At 54.7% G+C, this 19,143-nt stretch overlaps 1 protein-coding gene and 1 gene segment (V, D, J or C); one reads left to right on the forward strand and one right to left on the reverse strand.

The window, feature by feature from the left end:
• Positions 1-368: 368 nt before the first annotated feature.
• Positions 369-3,698, forward strand: LOC143169229 (T cell receptor alpha variable 4-like). The segment is given in 3 exon segments: positions 369-420; positions 1,245-1,600; positions 3,681-3,698. Coding segments are annotated over 3 exon segments (426 nt in total).
• A 3,520-nt stretch (positions 3,699-7,218) lies between these two features.
• LOC143169555 (olfactory receptor 6F1-like) lies at positions 7,219-9,559 on the reverse strand. The gene is given in 3 exon segments (XM_076357000.1): positions 7,219-7,349; positions 7,352-8,162; positions 9,470-9,559. Coding segments are annotated over 3 exon segments (1,032 nt in total).
• Between the last annotated feature and the right edge of the window lie 9,584 nt (positions 9,560-19,143).

Raw genomic sequence — 19,143 nt, forward strand, 5'->3', positions numbered from 1 at the left:
ATCCACAGGGAATCAGTGGCTGCTGTTTCCAGCCCCTGAGCTGGGAGACAGCCATGGGAAGCTGGTCCATCTCCTGGGTCGGGGCCCTGCAGCTGTCCCCGGCTGCAGCGGGCACTGTGCACGCTTGTTCTTGCTGGGGAGCCCTGGCTGGAGGAGGGGAAGAGTCCACTTCCCAGGACAGCAGCTTGTGGCCCTGCAGAGCCACCGAGCACTCTTAGCCCGGGCGAGACCCCGGGCGGCGCCGGCGCAGGGCTCAGCCCCGGGGCGGAGCTGGCGGCGGCGGAGAGGAGAGGAGAGGAGGCGGCGGTGCCGGAGCAGAGAGCCGGGGCTGGCGGGGGGCAGCGAGGCGCGGGCGGCGGAGCGGCGGCATGCGGCGGTGCCGGGGCGCAGGGCTGGCGGGGCTGGCCGCGGTGCTCCTGGGTGCGCGGGGCTGGCGGCGGGGGCCGGGGCTGGGCCCGGGGTCTTCCCCGGGGAGCCCAGCGCCAGCTCTTCCCTCTCGTTCTTCAAGGCATCTTTCCCCCTCCCTGCCTCTCTGCCATCTCTCGTCCCCCTTTCCGAACCCTCCGAGTCCTCTCTTCCTATTCTCCCTCTTACTTCACCATCCCTGTTGGTACGAGCCCGCTTGCATTTACACCTCTCTTTCCATGCACCCTCTCCTTCCCCTGTGCATTCTGCAGTTCTTATTGCCCTGAATACAGCCCTCTGTCCTTCACTCTAACACCTCCTCTCCCTCTCTGCTCTTTATCCATTCATCCACCCACCTTTTGACCCATCTCTCCGTGCATCTACCATCCCTAAGCCTTCTTCCTACTCTGAGAGCCCTCTCTCATCTCTCCCTCTGCTTTCTTCATATCTGTAGGCACAAGTTTGCTTTACTACACCGTGCCATACATCCACTCATCGCCCTGTGCATTCAGCATTTATTCTTCTTCTGAATTCAGCCCTCCATCCTTCACTGTAACGCACCCAACTCTCCTGTCCCCTCTCCCTCTCACCATCCATGCACCTGACTTTCACTCTATCTCTGCATGCATCAATTTCAAATTCCCTCCCAGACTTCTCCCCTCGCTCCACACACCCGCACCAGGATCACTCTCCATCCCTGTTGACTGGTACATAGCCCCGTCCGTTCCAGTCTGGCTCTGTCTCACTGCCACTGTTCCTGACTGTTTCTCTGGGAAAAGAGCCACCAGAGCTGGGCGACCTTTGGTGATCTTTGGCCCTTCTTTCTCCTTTCTTGGCAGTGGCTGCAGTCAGAGCCCAGGTGCAGCAGGAGCCGTCGGCAGAGACCACCGAGGGCACCGGCATCAGCATCAACTGCTCACACCCCAACATACAGATCACCGACTACATCTACTGGTACCGTCAGCTCCCGGGCCGAGGCCCCGCATTCATCGTGAGCGGTCACAAAGGCACCAAAGAGCTGCAGGACCCTCCGGGGCGGCTGTCGGTGGCGGCAGACCGCCGGTCCAGCGCCCTGCGGCTCGCCCGGCCCCGGCGCGGGGACGCGGCGGTGTACTACTGCGCCCTGGGAGACACGGGGAGAGGAGCCGGGGCTGCGGCCGGGCACGAACCGCCGCGGGCGGGGCCGGGCGCGTGTGTCGGGGGCGGGGGGACAGCCCCGGCCGGGCCCGCCAGGGGGCGCTGCCGCTCGGCCCGCCGGGGCCGCCTCGCCCCGCCCGGCCCCGCCCGGCCCCGCCCGGCCCCGGGGCGGTTCCCCCGCCCCACCGGCACCGGCACCGCCTTCAGCATCGAACCTGGCACCGGCACCGGCATCGGTACTGGCACCAGCACCGGGCCCGCCGAGGCCCCGCAGCCCCCGGAGGTCCCCCCGACGCGGCTCCGGAGCTGCCCACCGGGCAGAAACCTTCTCCCGCCCCTCCCCCCCCCCCCCGATCACCTCCGCACTCCCACCGGGAGGCAGGCTGAAATCCCCCGCCACAGTGGCGGTGGCGCGGAATGAATCGCGACAGGAGCGGTGGCGGTGTCCGGCGGTGCCCAGGAAGGAGCGGTTGCAGCCGCCGGCCCTGCTGGCTCTGCACGGGGAGGCGGGCAGCAGAGACCCTCCTGCCCACGGGCAGCCGGGCAGCCCTCGGTCCTGCCGCACGAACCGGGCACTGCTGCTGCTCAACGGGCAGGGGCTGGGGATCTCTTCCACCCCACTGACGTAGCCGGGCCCTGTTAGAACAGAAAGACCCAACTGGTACAGTGCGAATACAAGCCTTTGCTTTGAGACCACAAGCAGAAGTGGTTTCTTGCCGGTAACCTTGTAAATAGGCTCAGATACACAATTACAAACTGAAGCCTCCAGCTCCACAGCCCGCTTCCAAGGCGCTCCTGCTGGTGTTGGAAAGGCATCCTGTAGAGCTGGCAGCTCCACCTCGGCACCAACATGAGAAGGAGATACTGATTGTCACAGACGCCTTCAAGTGTATCCCACAGTGGCTGGTGTTCAGGACATAGAGCTTGTTGCACAGGATTCCCCTTAACCTCAGACTGAGAGCCTTTGGTGTTGAAGTGAAGTCCAGGAGATAGGAGGGAAGCTTGAGCTGGGCACTTGTTGAAGGACACATCTGAGACTCAAGCTCAGACCTCAGGAGTGAGCCACAAAGAGATCAGCTAAGTTGCCCTGCGGGGCTGAAGGTCTGAGGTGAGTGAGAGCTGGAAAGAGGCCTCTGGGCATGGGGTCCTGGGCCCAGCCAGTCCCCAGAGAGGCCTGTGTGGCTGTAGGAGCTGACACAGCTGTGAAAGTCCATGTTCGCAGGCTTCAGAGGCAGAGAGGAAAGGTTGGGCCCTCTTCCCTGCCTCAGCTGGGGACTGTTGTGGCAGCTATGGTTGTACTACAAGGGAACTCCTGGCAGGTCTGCAGTCATTGGAGAGCAGAGGGCAGCCCACCGTCCTTCTGCCATGGCCTCGACTCAACAACAGGACCCCGAAGGCCTTGTGGGAGCGGGGTTGTGAATGAGGGCTGCTATGCTAATAACCTGCTTCCTGCAGTCCCTGCCAACGGTGTGAGCAAAGGGCCCTGGGTGAGAAGTGGCAGAGGAGCCCTGCTCCAGGCAGCAGACATCGGAAGACATTAAAATCAAGTAGGCCTTTGGCTTGCCTGGGTATTGGGGTTCTGGGGCCCAGGGTGGGACAAGCAGCTGGAGGTTGTGGGTAATGTGGGTAGGTGGAGGGACACGGAGGGACTACCTGTACAACGCAGAGCTGTGTTGCCGTGTCCTCCCCCTGCCAGAGTGCGGGAGTGTGTCTGTCCCTGTGCGGCTGGTTTCTGCAGCAGATGCTCTTTACAGAGATGTTTCTCTTCAGGCGCTTCCTCCATGGCCAGAGGCGAAGGCGGAGGGTGTGCGACACCAGGGTCCAGGCACTTCAGTGTGTCCTCTCTCCATCCAGACAGTCCCAGGGACAGGGTGGACATGGGTGGGTACAGGGGTGCCTTCTCCATCTCCTGCAGAGCTGGGTGCAGGCCTGTGCAGCTGGCTGGGTGGTTGATGTCAGGAGAAGTTTGGAAGGGATGCCTTTCCCTCTGATGGACAGTACTTAAACCATGAGGCTCTAGAGAGCCTTCTTGTGGCCGAGGTTGAGGGACAGACCCAAAGAGGCCTGCCTGGAGCAGCAGGGAGAGAGTTTTGCTCCACCCTCTGAGCTGTGGTTTGGAGGCCTCTTTGATCTGGCAGAGGCAGAAGAAGAGGTGAAGTTGCAAGCATCGGGTCCCTCACGCTGGCAGGTCCCTGGGCACCCCATGAAGGGAGAGCGTGACCTGGTCCTGATTTTCCTGGCAGCGCTGGTGGGACTGGCAGACTTTGGTGAGATGTGACTTTCAGGCTGGGGAGAATGAGGCAAGAGCTTGCGCCGCTGGTGGTGGAAGGGAGGAGACGTGAGTCCTGACTCCCTGGGGGATCTGGGAGTGTTTCTGTAGGGAGAGCAGGGGCTGCAGACAGGTGCAGCAAATAATCTGGGACATGTCAGGAGCAATGGGCATCAAAGGAGGAATAAGAACTCACCTTAAATTTGCAGGTACTGAGCATTTCTGAATGTGCTACTAGTATAAATAAAGCCTGAAAGAGGGAAAGATGTTAGGGAACGGAGCGATGCAGCGTATAGGAGCTTCTCTCCGAGATGTATTGGATAAATCTACAGCTCATGTCTGCTGCTGCTGAAGGAGAGACCAGCAGTTAACATAGCTCAGAGGCAGATATGGAGAGAACCAGCGGACTGAAAGACCAGTGAGTATTGCTGAAAAGCAGGATGATCTGGGGTGTGAGGAGTGGCAAGATCCTGCAGAAAGAAGCGTGCAGGGACAAACAGCTCAGCCTTTCAGAGGCTAGGAAAAGTGAGCTGGAAAGTGGGGACAGTGAGCAAGCTGATGAAGTGATAGACGGACAGCTACACAGGCAAGCACAGCTGAAAGCTCTTTCTGGCTTTACAAGTCATGCCCAAAAGGACTCTGTGCTCCAGCTCCCAGCAGACAGGACCATCCAGGTGGCACAGAGCACAGCTCTGCACTGTAATTTCTCCACCAGCAGTTCCAATCCCTACATCTCCTGGTACCAGCAGCGCCAGACCCAGTCCCCTCAGATGCTGCTGTGGGTGAACAAGTACAAAGCTCGCGATGATTCAGGGAGGTTCTCCTCCGTGCTGTCTGCAGAGGCCTCCCAGGTGCTTCTGCATGTGCGGGATGCCGAGCTCCAGGACAGCGCTGCCTATTTCTGTGCACTGAGCCCACACTGGTGCCCACAGAAACGTGGGGGGTGCTCTGAGGAGCGGTTCCCTCCCCGCCACTGCTTGCATGTAGCTCTGAGCCCAGCCTGCCCAGCAGCAGCACCTGGGGGCTGTGGTGAGGCTGAGGCTGTGAAGCACATGCCAGCATGAATTTTACAGCTGTATCTAGATCCAGGGTCTTTGGTGATGAAAAGAGTCCAAGGAACCTGACTTGAGGCAGACCCGTTGGAGGCTGAACCATACACAAGCCAAACCAGGCTTGTAAATGCCCTCTGCTTAAAATAGCTGGTACACTGGAGCAAGTGCTCAGGACAAGTAACCCATCAGCTTGTCTTCTTGTTCCCTTTCCCTGTGCCTCCACCGATGGCCACAGCTGGAGAACGAAGCTTGTGGTAGGAGGCACAACTGCTCTTATGGTTTTGCCACGTGGCCGTAGTAGCCCAAGAAGGGAAGAGCCCTTCCTTGCCCCGCATCTGGGTGTCAGCTAAACCCTCAGCAAGTGAAAAAGACCCATCAGCCAGACGCTGGACAAGATTGTCTGTTCAAACCCTTCCTGCACTCATGCACTGCCAGAGAGTGGTCCCACTCTTTTTCACGTCTCTTCTCCTTCTCAGGGGAATCGCCAGTGCTCAGCTGGGAGGAACCCCTGTGGCCCTGAGTCCATGCTGGTTTCTCTGTCCAACAGCTGGTAACCACATCTCTGTGATCTTGTTTCCTCCCATAGGCAACAGGAATGGTTCTGGGGACCTGTTCTCAGGCAATCCCACCCCAGCACTGCATGTGGAAGCTCAGCTGGAGGGCCCTGGCTTTCCAGCTGGATCCCACCCTATCAATTGGAGTCTGTTGCTCATGAAGCATCATCCACTTCACCTGAGAAAGCCTAGGGTACCTGGCTGTTGTCCCACTGCTCTTCCAGGATGACCTGCCTCTCCCAAGTGACGTGGGTCTGCTCTGCCAGCCCTGTTGGAGGCTTTGCATGCCCCTATTTATCTCAGAGGGCGCTAGGCAGCGTTGATGGGGAATTGACGGCAGCCCTGAGTGTCCTGCACTCCGCTGTGTCTCGGGTCCCTTGGACATTTCAGGTCCTGCTTTTGGTTGCTCTCCAGGGCTGCAGGGGGCTTCAGCGCTCCACAGACACAATTCTCCCCCAAAGCAAGGAATGACAAGCAGTGATGGCTACCTGAGGACAGATCCAGGCTCAGGCTCTTTCTCCAGCCTCGGCGGGCTGTCCCAGGGATTTTCCCAAGTGCCACTGAGAAAGAGAGCACAGCTGAGAAGGGTGGGCATCAGCCTGTCCTTGGGCACTGCTGCCTGGGCCTGGCTGCAGGTCTAAGAGCCAAGTGCCCAGCACAGGTGGACACAGGAGAATCACCTCCAGAGGCGCCACTGCTTCCAGAAGGGAAGAGGAGATGTTCAGTCCGGACTCAATCATCTCACCTGGAGAGCTCTACACTCAGGTGAAATCAACCCCACACTGTTCATAAAAGTGTATATCTGCCGTGTTGATGCCTCCTCCTTAGGAAGTGCTCACATGGACTCCCTTTGTCAGTGTGCAGAAAGAAGAGCTTTGAGAACGTGATTCGTCTGTTCTGAAATGAAAATTGGAAGGGGAAGATCAGGTGCCCTTTGGAAGTGCTAATGTCCTCCCAGTGAGTGTAAAGAGAGACTTCCTACCCAGCCAGCCTTTCTCAGCTCTGCAGTTTGGGGACTTTGCCAATCACACTAAGGTGTTTCCACAACAAAGCCCAAAATGGGTGGAACGATGGACTGTTGAAACCTGATGTGGGGCTGTAGATGTGGCAATGCCCTGACACATCTAGCAGGAAGCATAATGATTTGCATATTTTTAATTAGAAATAAAAAAGTACATTCAGACACTGGATAGAGGGAAGGAAGGGGAGTGTAAGTTTTCTTGGGTGTCTTATGCTAGGAATAATGGCTATAGGTAGAGATACCAGACATTGCCAAATTCTATCTTGAACCAGAGCATGATTCTGTGGAACAGCTGCAAGAATGGGGCATAGATGCATCCAGAACATGTCAGACTAAATGGAGAAATACATGTCCATTTCCTAAAGCAGTGAGCCAGCTGCTGGGACTTCTTTAGGGGATTCAGATGAATCCCTGACAAAATGAAGCACTTAGCAAACCGGAAGACCATCCTGTGGGAGGACCACTCCTCCAGTGTTCTGTCGGAGAACTGTTTGCGGATGGGGTTTGTGACCCTTTCCGAGCGCTGGGCTTTAGAGCACTGTGAGGCATTCTGAATTTACCCAGGAGTGAACAGAGGTGGGAGCTTTAGAATGGAGGCTCAGCCCAGCCTAAGACGGCTGTAAGGTGAGTGAGATGAGCTCACTGGGGAACCAGTGGCTTCTCACTACCTGTGATGCCCAGGTGCACTTACACTTCGGTGAGGAACTTCTGCAGGGCAGAAGTCGTGGGAGGGAGGGGGTGAATCTCTTTGCTCCCACTGAGGCCCGTTGAAAAGCCACTTCATTTGTTCTGGAAAGCCCACCCCAGAGCTTGCTTCACTTCCTTGTTCCTGAGTGTGTAAATGAAGGGGTTCAACAAAGAAGTTACAACTCTGTTAAAGGTATTGATGAGTTTGTTCAGATCCAGGGAGTCTGGGCCGATGGCTTGACATACAGGAACATGGTGGAGCCATACCAGATCGCGATGACACCGAGATGGGCAGAGCAAATGGAAAAGTCCTTCTTCTGGCCATGGGCTGACTGGATTCTCAGCATGGAAGAGGGGATGGACATGTAGGAGACCAGGGTGAGCACACAGGAGGCCACCACAATAATTACGGAGACAAGGAAGGTCGCTAGCTCCACGGGCCACGTGTCACTGCAGGAGAGGGCAAGGCAGGAATCTATATTGCAGGGGAAATGATTGATGACATCTGGCCCACAGAACATCAGCCTGGATGTCAGAAAGGCCAGCAGTGAGATGGCCAGAAAGCCTCCCAGCCGGGAGCTGAGCGCCAGCCGAGCAGAGAGGACACTGTTCATGACGGAGCTGTATCTCAAGGGGTAGCGTATGGCTCTGTAGCAGTCGTAGCCCATGACAGAAAGGATAAAACACTCAGTGGAGCCTAGGGAGAGAAGAAAGGACAACTGGAGGATGCAGACACTGAAGGAGGTGGTCTGGCTAGTCCCCTGCATGACTCCTATGGCTTTGGGACCAACACCCGTAGTGTACCAGATCACCAGAAAGGAGAGATTACAGAGGAAAAAGTACATTGGGCTACGGAGGTTGCTGTTCATCCACACGAGGGCTATGCTGGACGCATTGCCTGTTACTGTCAGGGAGTACGTCAGTGCAAATACCACCACAAGGGAGACCCGGGAATGCCACGTGCATGGAAAGCCAAGAAGGACAAATTCTTCCGCACTCGTCCCATTTGCCATGTGCCCCCAAGTGTTGAGATCCATCTGCAAAGACAGGAAAGTTTCTGTGAGAGTTTGCGTGCCTGTGCTGGTCCTTCAGATGCTACTAGTAGTGAAACAAAGCCATCATCCCTGAAAAAGTAGTTGGTGCAGAAATATGGGAAAACAGCATCTACCCTAAGTTAAAATTGTCATGGAAATCCTTTGCTGCAGAAACGCGTTTGGACAACTAGATCTGACCCTGAAGGTCAGGCCTACACCATCAAATGAACATAGAGAATTATTTATTGGATCAAGCACAGGCATCTCCTTTAGAACATGGTGAATGCAGTTGCTTCCACGAGATGAAAATCCCATTTAGGAAACTGTGGACGGCAGGCTGAGGGTCTCCAGCTACGTGAAAGGCTGTTGCAGAGGAAGGGAATAACATACCTGCGCTCTTCAAGGCAGGAAATACTGAGTTGCAATCTCAGCAAATGAGACCGAGGGAACAGAAAACTGGCATGACAACATGGCGCTGGAAGATGTTTTCTCACCTCTTCAGTTGATCACAAGGGTTTCCAACTGAGACGGCAGCAGCACAGGGCGGCAGGCTAGCATGACAGTCATTACTCAAGGACTCGTGGTCTTATATTTGCTTTCTTCCACGTCTCAGCACAGGAAGCTTTTGCAAATACCTCCATTTCCTCCACTGACATCTGCTGCTCAGCATAGCTAATAGAGGTGAGACTCTCCTCTTTGTAAATTTTGCCATCTCAGAGTCAGGGGAAGGACTTCTGCTGACCAAGTTGGAAGATGTATGACGAAATACTCTTATCTCAGCTCCTCAGCTTGCCCCTCTTCTTTGGATGGAGAAAAGGCACCCGGGAGAGTCATGGCTCATCTTGCCTCATATACATGGCTAAAAGCCCTCTAGAAGTGCCAGGTTGTCTCTGAGGACTAAGGCAGGAGACTAGCGAGCAGCTCAGATGGATAAGTCGGGCGTCTCAGCTTGGGCAGAGGTATCCATGCCTCAGCGATTGAAGGCAAAATTCTCTGAGCTGGATCCCCCCAAGATCTGAGAAGCCGGCTGAACTGAGGGGTTTCATCTATGCCCTCCCTGCGGACAAGGGAGGATTCTTGATCACTTCTCTAGGGGAGAACCGATCTCATCCTCAGGTGGGTATCTAAGACAGATGGGGCTGAACCACCATCTGAAGGATCCCTTTCCCTCCTTTCTTCCCTCCTTAGGAATTTACATACCAGAAATCTCATGTGGCTAAAGAGCAGAGAATTCCCCCTTAATCTGGCTCTCCTTAAAAATGCAAGGTATTGGAAGTCTATGCTAGAGGTCTTGGGCAGGCTTCACTCACCAGCTCAGCCAATGGAAATGATCCAAACGACATCTCTTCATGCACCATCCTCCAGAGGAAGCCATGGTCCCCTTGGCTGAGGGAGAACATTGGAAAGCGGCTGATTTATTGGCGGAGCTCTGGATGCCGTGATGTCAGGAGAAGTGTGGACAAACAGCTCTCACCTTGCTGTCTCACTTCACGCCATACACAATTGCCTGACACTGTTTCCTCTCCACCCACCTGGTAGGTACTTACAGTTTGTGCTCCTGATTTCCTTCCCCCCCTCACAGCCACCACTGTACTTCCACACAGGGGGCCTTTGTGTGCACACACACAGTGTAAAGTCTCTCCAGTTTAGCTCCACACAGGGAGAGCATACATCAGACTCAGTTAGCATAAGAACATCCCCACATCCCCCTCATTAACACACTGAAGCTCAAATTGCCCACACCGAGGAGGCAGTTTTCAGTTTTCCCTCTGTGTGCCACGGGGAGTTTGATCTCTGGGGGATCTCATGGAATTGTTGCAGACGGATAATGCGCTCTCTTCTCACAGGCCAATTAAAGAACAGCAACACAGTTCTCTGAAGTGTGGCCAGGTGCTGACATGCAGGAGACGTCTGAAATAGCCATGTCCCAAGAGACTGAAAATGTCAAGTATTTGGTGCTGGATATTAACGTGGTCTTGAAACCTCCAGGGTGGAAATAACTCAAGGCAACTAAGGACATTTGAATACGGAGAGAGTAAGGTAAGGGATTCACCTACCTCATTTCCGAGCCTCTATCCGCAGATAAGGCCTAAGTCTTCAGTCTTCATGGAGGTGAAGATCTAAGTAAAGATCTAAGCACAAAGTCAGACAAGACATGAGTAGGGGGAAATTGATCTCTCCTGCCTCCAGAGCAGGCGTCTCCAGGTGAGCTACTCATCTTTGCTCCATTGATCATCAGCGGAGAGAAAAAGGCACTGTCAAGCCTCAGTTCACCCTGTCCCATACAGGTCAGGCAATCCATGCCTTAGAAGCACCTATTTTTCTGCCGTTGACACTCAAGATAGACTGGGCAGCTGGCTTAAACGGCACACACACGCAAGTCTCGACCTCTAGGCATCTAGAGTTAGTTGAGAAGACTCAAGACACCCAAAGAGCGGCTGTCTACATTGTCCAGGGCCACCACACAGGTGCTGGACTTGACAGAGCCATCTTCTGCAAGTCCTGTGTCCAAGGCTTCAACGTGGTCGAGGGGAGACTGACCTGCACGTGGTGTGAGGGGGAGATGCAGCTGATGAGAGTAACGTGCCCAGCTTGAGCCCATTCACCCACACAAAAACTTTCTCCCTGCTATCCGTCGGTCCTTGAGTACCTTGGGCATGGATATGGGGTTTAACCACGGGATGGGGGTGCTTGGAAAGCTAAGTAGATGTGGGCTTATTGCTCAGTGAGGATGGGGACCTGGTGACAAATGATAGGGGAAAAGGCTGACGTACTCAATGCACACACATTTCCAAAGGAGCCCATGTGCATACCAACATGCACAGCCACCCCCCATACCAACATGTACGCACAGATATTCAAACACACACGCTTACACACGTGCATGGTCCTAGCACGCATGCATTTGCATACAGATATACATGCATGCTCCTCTACACATGCATACACACACAAAAGCACACATCTACACGCACCTATGTCCACACAATTACGTGTATGCAGACCAGTCACACACATTCATGCTCTCCTGTATGAAGGCACGTGCGTGTGCTGAAACACATACATGCTCATGGAAACAATTGCCCAAACACGCACACACACAGAGAACATTTCTGCACACCCACATTTCCATGTGTATTACCACAGGCACACACATGTATGTGCGAATGCACACATGAGCACAGGTGGATGAACATGTAGGTGAGCACAATCATGCACACACCCAACTGAGAGCCAGGACTGCCAACACCAGCTCTCAGCCCCTCTAGACGACTCTAGGCGTGTTCTTCAGACCCTACAGTTAAGGCAACGAACCATTCACTGGCCAGCCCCATCAGCTTTAGTGAGCTCGAGGGTTTGACAGTGGTTCAGTCAGCCATTTTCTCACAGTAAGACAGGGAGAAACCACAGTGGAGTTGAAGCTGCCGTTGCCTTTCCAGACATTGAGCCGCTCCACATCTCAAGTCTGTGTGTGAAGGATAATATAAAAACTAGAGAACATTGCCATTGCTGCAGCCCCGTAAAGAATACCCATATTACAAGTAAAAGAAAAAAAATCCTGCAGCGTTAGAAGCTCCCGTCTGACCTTCGTGATCTCCTCAAGGGTCTGGGACCAGCCCCTATCCTTGCAAAGGGAGCGGTGCCACAGTGACACGCCAACGTGGCAGCCGAAGGGTGTGTGTCTGGGACAAGCCAGACTCCCCTCAGGCTACAGACATGGAGGCTGGGACATCAGAAGTGATGCAGTAGTGAACCTGTCTCTAGACTCACTTTAAGGTAAATACCCTATCTTCAAAAGGCAGAGAAATGCAGAAGCAATGTTAATTTACAGCGCAGCTGAAAAAATGGTTTGGCTGCCCTGTGAATGTCCATGCACTCTTTTTATTTTTTCCCTAGTTACAATTGATGTGCTGGCCTTTTTTCTTCTTGTGTTCTGCATGCAGGTGCAGGTGGTGCAAGTGCCTGTGGTGAGAGGGAGCTGCCTGCAGCCTCCTCTGTCACCATGAGCCGGCTGAGTTCATCTTGCAGCCAAGGTTCCTAGATGCAAAACGGCTTCTGCTCTTAATAATACAAGAGTAATGACGGTGTATTTGGTTTACCTGGCAAGGTTTTGGTGGTGGAGGGGCTGCAGGGGTGGCTTCTGCGAGCAGATGCCAGAACCTGCCCCCACGTCGGACAGAGCCAGTGACAGCCAGCTCCAAGATGGACCCACCGCTGGCCAAAGCTGAGCCAATCAGCAATGTTGGTAGCGCCTCTAGGGTAACATATTTAAGAAAGGGTAAAAACCAGTGTGCAGCAGCTGCAAGAGAGGAGTGAGAGAATGTGAGAGAAACCTCTATGCAGACACCAAGTTCAGTGAGGAAGGAGGGGGAGGAGGTGCTCTAGGTGCCGGAGCAGAGATTCCCCTGCAGCGGTGGAGAAGACAATGGTGATGCAGCTTGTCCCCTTGCAGCCCATGGAGGTCCACGATGGAGCGGATATCCACCCTGCAGCCCATGGGGGACCTCATGCCGCAGCAGGTGGAGATGTTCTGAAGGAAGTTGCAGCCAGTGGAGAAGCCAAGCTGGAGCAGGCTCCTGACATAAACTGTGGCCCATGGAGAGGAGCCCACACAGGAGCAGGTTTTCTAGCAGGACCTGTGGCCCCGTGGGGGACCCACGCTGGAGCCGTCTGTTCCTGAAGGACTGCAGCCCGTGGAAAGGCTCCATGCTGGAGCAGTTTGGGAAGAACTGCAGCCCATGGGAAAGACCCACATTGGAGAAGTTTGTGATGGACTGTCTCCTGTGGGAGGACCCCACCCTGGAGCAGGGGAAGAGCATGAGGAGGAAGGAGCGGCAGAGACAACGTGTGATGAACTGACCACAACTCCCATTCGCCATCTCCCTGCACTGTTTGGGAGGAGGAAGTAGAAGATTTAGGAGTGAAGCTGAGCCTGGGAAGAAGGGAGGGGTGCGGGGAAGGTGTTTTTAGTTTTGCTTTATTTTTCACTATCCTACTCTCTTGCAGCTAATCGGCAATAAATTAAATTAATTTCCCCAAGTCGAGTCTGTTTTGCCCATGACAGTAACTGGTAAGTAATCTCCCTGTCCTTCTCTTGATCCACGAGCTTTTCATCATATTTTTCTCCCCCTGTCCTGTTGATGGAGGGGAGTGGTAGAGCAGCTTGGTGGGCACCTGGTGGCCAGCCAAGGTCAACCCACCACCAACAGATAAAGCCTTTGCAAGCATAGAATAGCAGTGATATTATGGCTGGAAGTACCAGAGGTGTCCTGTCCCCCTCGTCCCATGCCCCATAAAACAGTGGTGGTGCAGAGATCACTAAACAGTCTGGTTCCTTGTGCGGTGTAGAAGACAAGGAGGAGCTTTGGTGTGGCTGGAGGGCAGGGGCCTCCAGCACTTCATGCTTGTTGCTGCATGGCATGCAGTGAGGGAAGCAGTCGTGTAAGGCTCCATATAATGGCTCTGCATGAGATGATAAAACAAAGGAATGATTTTCATGGACAACGTGGAAGTGGGGGTGCCTCTTCTAGTACCCTGAATACAGCCATTAGCTCTGCGTGCTGACTGCTGTCCCCACCCATTTGGCTGAGCCGGACGAAACGTTGCCGCCTTCCACCCCTCCCTCCCTTAACACCTGGCTGATCTAGGTGAACTAGGCACACTGTAGCTGCTCAGGGATGGAATGTTCGTGTGGTGGGGCTTTCTGAGCCCAGGCAGTGCTTAACAGCTCCAGGTGAGGGTTGGTCGTGTCCGTCAATCCTATTTGGGCTGTTCTCTCCTGCACTGATTTTGTGGGGACGTCGTTTGGAAATATACCGTTCCCATTTGGCAGTGTTGGATTGTTGAGCTTTTTACGGACTCATTTCCCAGCTGTGCTCTCTCATAGTGTCCACGACATTCCCCCTGTGCCTCCGCAACATCCTGCTGGGTAGGTGCAGCCAGCAGGTTGTCACCAGCATGAGGGAACAGCTCACAGCCTGGGGACAGGCTGCACTCCTCCTAGTGCTGGGCCACAGTCCCCTGGGAAGGCAGGGGGCTGTGCCCGTACCCCTGAGGCAGCACAGCAAACGCACATCAGCAGCCTCTGGCTGCTCTACCAGGGTGATGCTATGGGGAGCAAGTGCAGCCCCATGGGGACGGCCGTGCCCAAAAGCCAGTAACCTACAGTCCTACACCAGGAGCCAGTCACTTGCTTTACAGCCCAGACAAGGTTCTTGAAAGGCAAATGTGTCTGCTGGACAACCCCAGCTTCTAACAACATTTTGCTAGTTGGAGAGGTTTCAGCATGCCCCAGGGCAGCCGGTCCTGCTCTGAGGCTACAGTCCTGAAGGGAGGGGCCCGCACAATGTGGGGCGCACAATCCTCCCCACTGCGAGCTGAGCAGATACAGAAGGAGTGTTTTCCCCCACTGGATATTAAAAGTCTTTCCTGCTAACAGATCGTGGCCTGTGATATATATTGGGGCACCCCCGGAGCCCACCCCAAGCTGTAAGCAGTGGGTACCCTCCTGGCTGCAAGGTTGGAAAGACTTTTTGAGACAGTTCTTCCACCCCTCCCTCACCCCGGTTTTGTTAACATGCATCACTTTATTCTTGGGGTAGTGGGGCAGATTTCCATGAATTAAGGTTAATTCTGCCCCGGTATCCAGCAGAGCCATAACCCGCTGCTTATTACGCTGGCTCCACAGTGTTACAAGCAGAACACAAGGACTATGTTCATTCCCGCCCATGCCGGTCCCCGTCCCTGTCCCCATCCCTGTCCCTGTGCTGAAGAGGGAACGTCCCTTCCCTGGGCTTGTTTGCAGGGAAGGGGAGAGGCCACCCCGTGCGCCCCCTGCCCCATGGCCCCACCCCGCCATTTCCTGCCCAGAGCCCTTTGAGCTGCTGCGCCTGCATCTCACGTGGGGCCGCTGCTTCAGCTCCAAACATCCCCATGTCCACTTCAAGCATGCTAGCAACAACCAAACACAGCACGAGTTTTCCTTGCCTTTTCCTTGCTCTGCCCCGTGTTTCTTGAAACAAGTTAATACTTCAGGTGGGCTGGGACATGCAGCTAATTCCTCCTCACTTCCCCAGTTCACCAGGAAAACCCCCTAGGCCAAGTGCCTTGTGACGGCCCCCCACGGCTGTGTGCAGGGCCAGCCAGGCATTCAGCCTCTCTCTTCTTCACTGTCCTTTCTCTACAAAGGCATTTCCCACTGGGACCTGCCGACTACACCAAATGTTTTGCACCAGGAGCTGCTGGTTTGGTTTGATTCCCATAAGAACGGCACCCGGACTCTGTAAAGTATCGTTTAAAAAGCCGTTTCTTAGACCAGACTAAGACTATGAAGAAAGAGAAGGCAGTACAGATGATCCTACATCCTTCAGATGCTAGGAGCCCTAAGCTATGTGCTGTCAAATAGGCGGCTCCAATCAGGGCACAGCACGCCACGCAGATCCTGCCCATGAAAGGGTTACCCCCTTCTGGTCAGTCAAGCTTTTAGAGGATTTTCATAAAATCAGACAGCTCTATTCATCATTTCTGCTGTCAAACAGAAAGGATGTTCACATGAGAACTTCTTAGTGCACTTTTAGATACAGGCAAGGACACCCAGGTAGCGTAATCACTGGCACCGAGCAGGAGCTGCCTACAGGCTCATCCGTCACAGTCGACCGGCTGAGTTTTCCCTCTGGCCGAGGGGTTTGCGCAGCACAACATGGGCCTGAAGGCCAAGCTCTGCATGTAGCACAGCACAGCAGAGGCCAGGGCCTCCTCAGGTTATCTGCTACATGGGTCACTAACTCCTTGATGGAGTTACCTGGAGTACTTGTAAGCAGCCAGGTTTGTGTGGATGCACATGGGAGCACAAAATTTTGTATAATTCCATGCGGGTGTGCATGAGCCTGTGTGTGTGTGTCCTTGTGTGTCACTCATCACGAGGGAATGTGCTGCTCATGGCAGAGAGAGACACTCTCCACTGCTCTCTCCATGAGCACGACAGGGCAGCAGGTTCCCAGGGTCAGAAGGAGCCTGAGCGCAGCCCAACGGTGATGGCACCAGCCTGCTAGGGATCTGTCCAGGGAAGGGGCACTGCAATGCAGCCCCTGTCTCCTGAGCCCTCCTTTTCCTGCCCCTCCAAAGCTCACACTCCACTGCTGCCAAGTTCAGGCCCCAGCAAGGATGGTTTCACTCCAGCTTGGATCCTTGGTTTAATTCAGTGTAACAACATTGAGAGTGCCTCAGCATGGCTGGCAGTCCCCCCTGCCTGCCTCTCCAGGCCAGGACACAGCTGCTCTCCCCAGTGCTAGAGAGTTCAAAAGGATGGGGATGGCTTTATGGGCAGGGAGAAAGGCTGAGGAATCCTGCTGACCATGTGCTGGCCATCCCTGAGTGGATCTGCTTCCAATGCAGTGTCGGTGGTGTCTGGGGTGGGACACAGCCCTCTCTCATGTCCATGTCAATGCCAAATGTACTTGTGCAGCCCATCAACCTGGTGTCATGTTGGGCAGGGGCTGAGACCTTGGACTGAACAGGTACTGAATGAAAGGGACATGGAACCTGATGTTGCTGTGCGGTGAGTGGAAGGACAGACCCTGTGGCTTGCACAAGGAAAGCCAAAGAGCTGATGACTGCTTTGGACTTCAGCCCACAAACACCTTCATGCCCTGCATTAGAATCTCAGTCTGAGTGCCCAGCAACTGCCCCTGGGAGGGAAGGGACGTTGGATTCAAGACCACATCCCCCAAAGCCTGCTGCTGTCCCACAGGCATGTCCAGAAGAGACACTCTTTCTGACAAGGGCTGTCCATGGTGTGTAAAGTTCCTGAGACCATCTCCCCTCCTGAATCTCTGTCTGCCTAGGCTCAGGTTGAACTTGGAGACAGTGCAGCCGAGGGCTTTACCCCTTCCCTATAGTGACCTTAGTGAGATCAGTGCCAGGGAGCTCTTCTGGGAGAGCTCTGCCAGGGCTGATTCCCCTCTTCATGGATCCACTTTTGAGCTGAGGCTAACCTCATTGCTTTCTCATGAGGTAACAGGCACCGTGGAGAAGGGAAGGGAAGGGGAGGTGTGTATCTAGAGTTTAGCAAGACCTTTGACAGCCTCTCTCATACTTCCTTTATGACCAAATCAGTGACAAATGGCTTCAGTGATAAGGTGGGTGGAAAACTGGCTGGACTACCAGGCTCAGAGAGTTCTGACCTTGGTCCAAAGCCCAGATGGCTGACACGTATTAGTGGGGTCTAGTAGTAGGGATCAGCAGTAGGACCAATACTGTTTGATGTTTTCATGAACGCCATGAGTACTGGGCAGTGGGGAACTCCCAGCAAGTCTCTGGATAACACCCAGCGAGGGGAACGGGCCGGAACTGTCGGACACGGCTCCTGTTCAGAGGACCTGGACAGGCTGGAAAAATGGGCTGACTGGAACCTCCTGAAGGCCAAAAAGAGTAAGGGCAAGGTTTTGCATCTGATGGAGGAACCAGCCCATGCAGTCACGCAGGCTGGGGGCTGGCTGCCTGGGAAACAGATCCACAGAAAAGGATGTGTGGTTTTAGGAGACACCCAGCTGAACATGAGACAGCAGTGTGCCCTTGCAGCAAAGACGGTCAACTGCATCTTGAGCTGCGTTAGTCAAAGTGTTGCCAGCAGGTCCAGGAAAGTGACCCTGCCCCTCTGGCCCTGGTGAGACCACACCTGGAGTACTGCGTCCAGGCTGGGGCTCCCTGCTCCAAGAAAAGTATCGACATACTGAAGGGAGTCCAACAAAGGCCACCACGTCGATTAGGGGGCTGACAAACATGATGTGCGAGGAGAGTGTGAGAGAACTGGGCCTGCCCATTTCGGAGAAGAGAAGGCTCAGGGGAGACCTTCTTGCTTTCCACAACTGCTTTTTCAGAGGTGACAGAGAAGATGGACCTAGTCTCTGGAAGTGCCCAGGAGACAGGACACGAGGAGTTCTGATTAAGCAATAAGCTAGAAGACATAGTGAGAAAAGAAACGTGTTTCCCAGGGAGGTTGTGCAATCTCCATCCTGGAAGGTGTTCAAGGATGGACTGTATGTGACTTTGAGCAACCTGGTCTAATGGGGTCTGTTCCGAGCAGAGGGGTGATCTAGATGACCTCTGGAGGTCCCTTCTCACCTACATTCTGACTCTGGGATTCCCCCTCGCCCCTGCCCCACCTGACCCCTGCATGCCCACGGGCACATTTGTCTTCACACCCCCTCTGCCACAGCAGAACTCTTAGCCATTGTGCTGGGACTGCGGAGGGGCAGCTGAAGGGAGGCTCTCAGCCTCCTCCCTGCCATCCGCAGGGAATCAGTGGCTGCTGTTTCCAGCCCCTGAGCTGGGAGACAGCCATGGGAAGCTGGTCCATCTCCTGGGCCGGGGCCCTGCAGCTGTCCCCGGCTGCAGCGGGCACTGTGCATGCTTATTCTTGCTGAGGTTTCCTTGCTGTAGGACGGGGAGAGTCCAGCTCCCAAAAGACAATCTTCTGCCCACGTAGAGCCACTGAGCACTCTTAGCTCAGCTGAGACCCTGAGTGGCCAAGGCATAGCAGTTTGATGTGACATTGCTGGGGTGCAGACTGGTGGGGTTGGCCATGGTGCTCCTGGGTGCATGGGGCTGGCTCTGGGCTTCTTTGGTGGTGAAGGCGAGACCTATTTAATCTGGGGAGGGAGTCTGGGTGGCTTGGCACAGTTAAGCCCACTGCAATGGCAGGTACCTCTTGTCACAGAGATCTGAGTTACCGTCTACCCATGCACAACCTTGAACACTCCTGCAGCTCTTGTGGAGTGCACGGGACAATCCATGGGAGGGACCTAACGCATCTCCCCCTGGCTGGGGCACAGGGCTAGCCAAGCTCTGGCCTTGGTGTTCATGGAGGTATGCCAGGTAGCCTGGAAATCTCTGCTCTGGGGAGCTCTGGACACTTCCCCACCCTGGCCATGGTCCCAGAGCTGAGATGCTAAACACTGAATGGCAGCCCCATCCCTCCTTCCAC

Source organism: Aptenodytes patagonicus, chromosome 20 (genome assembly GCF_965638725.1).
Source record: "Aptenodytes patagonicus chromosome 20, bAptPat1.pri.cur, whole genome shotgun sequence".
Lineage (NCBI taxonomy): Eukaryota > Metazoa > Chordata > Aves > Sphenisciformes > Spheniscidae > Aptenodytes > Aptenodytes patagonicus.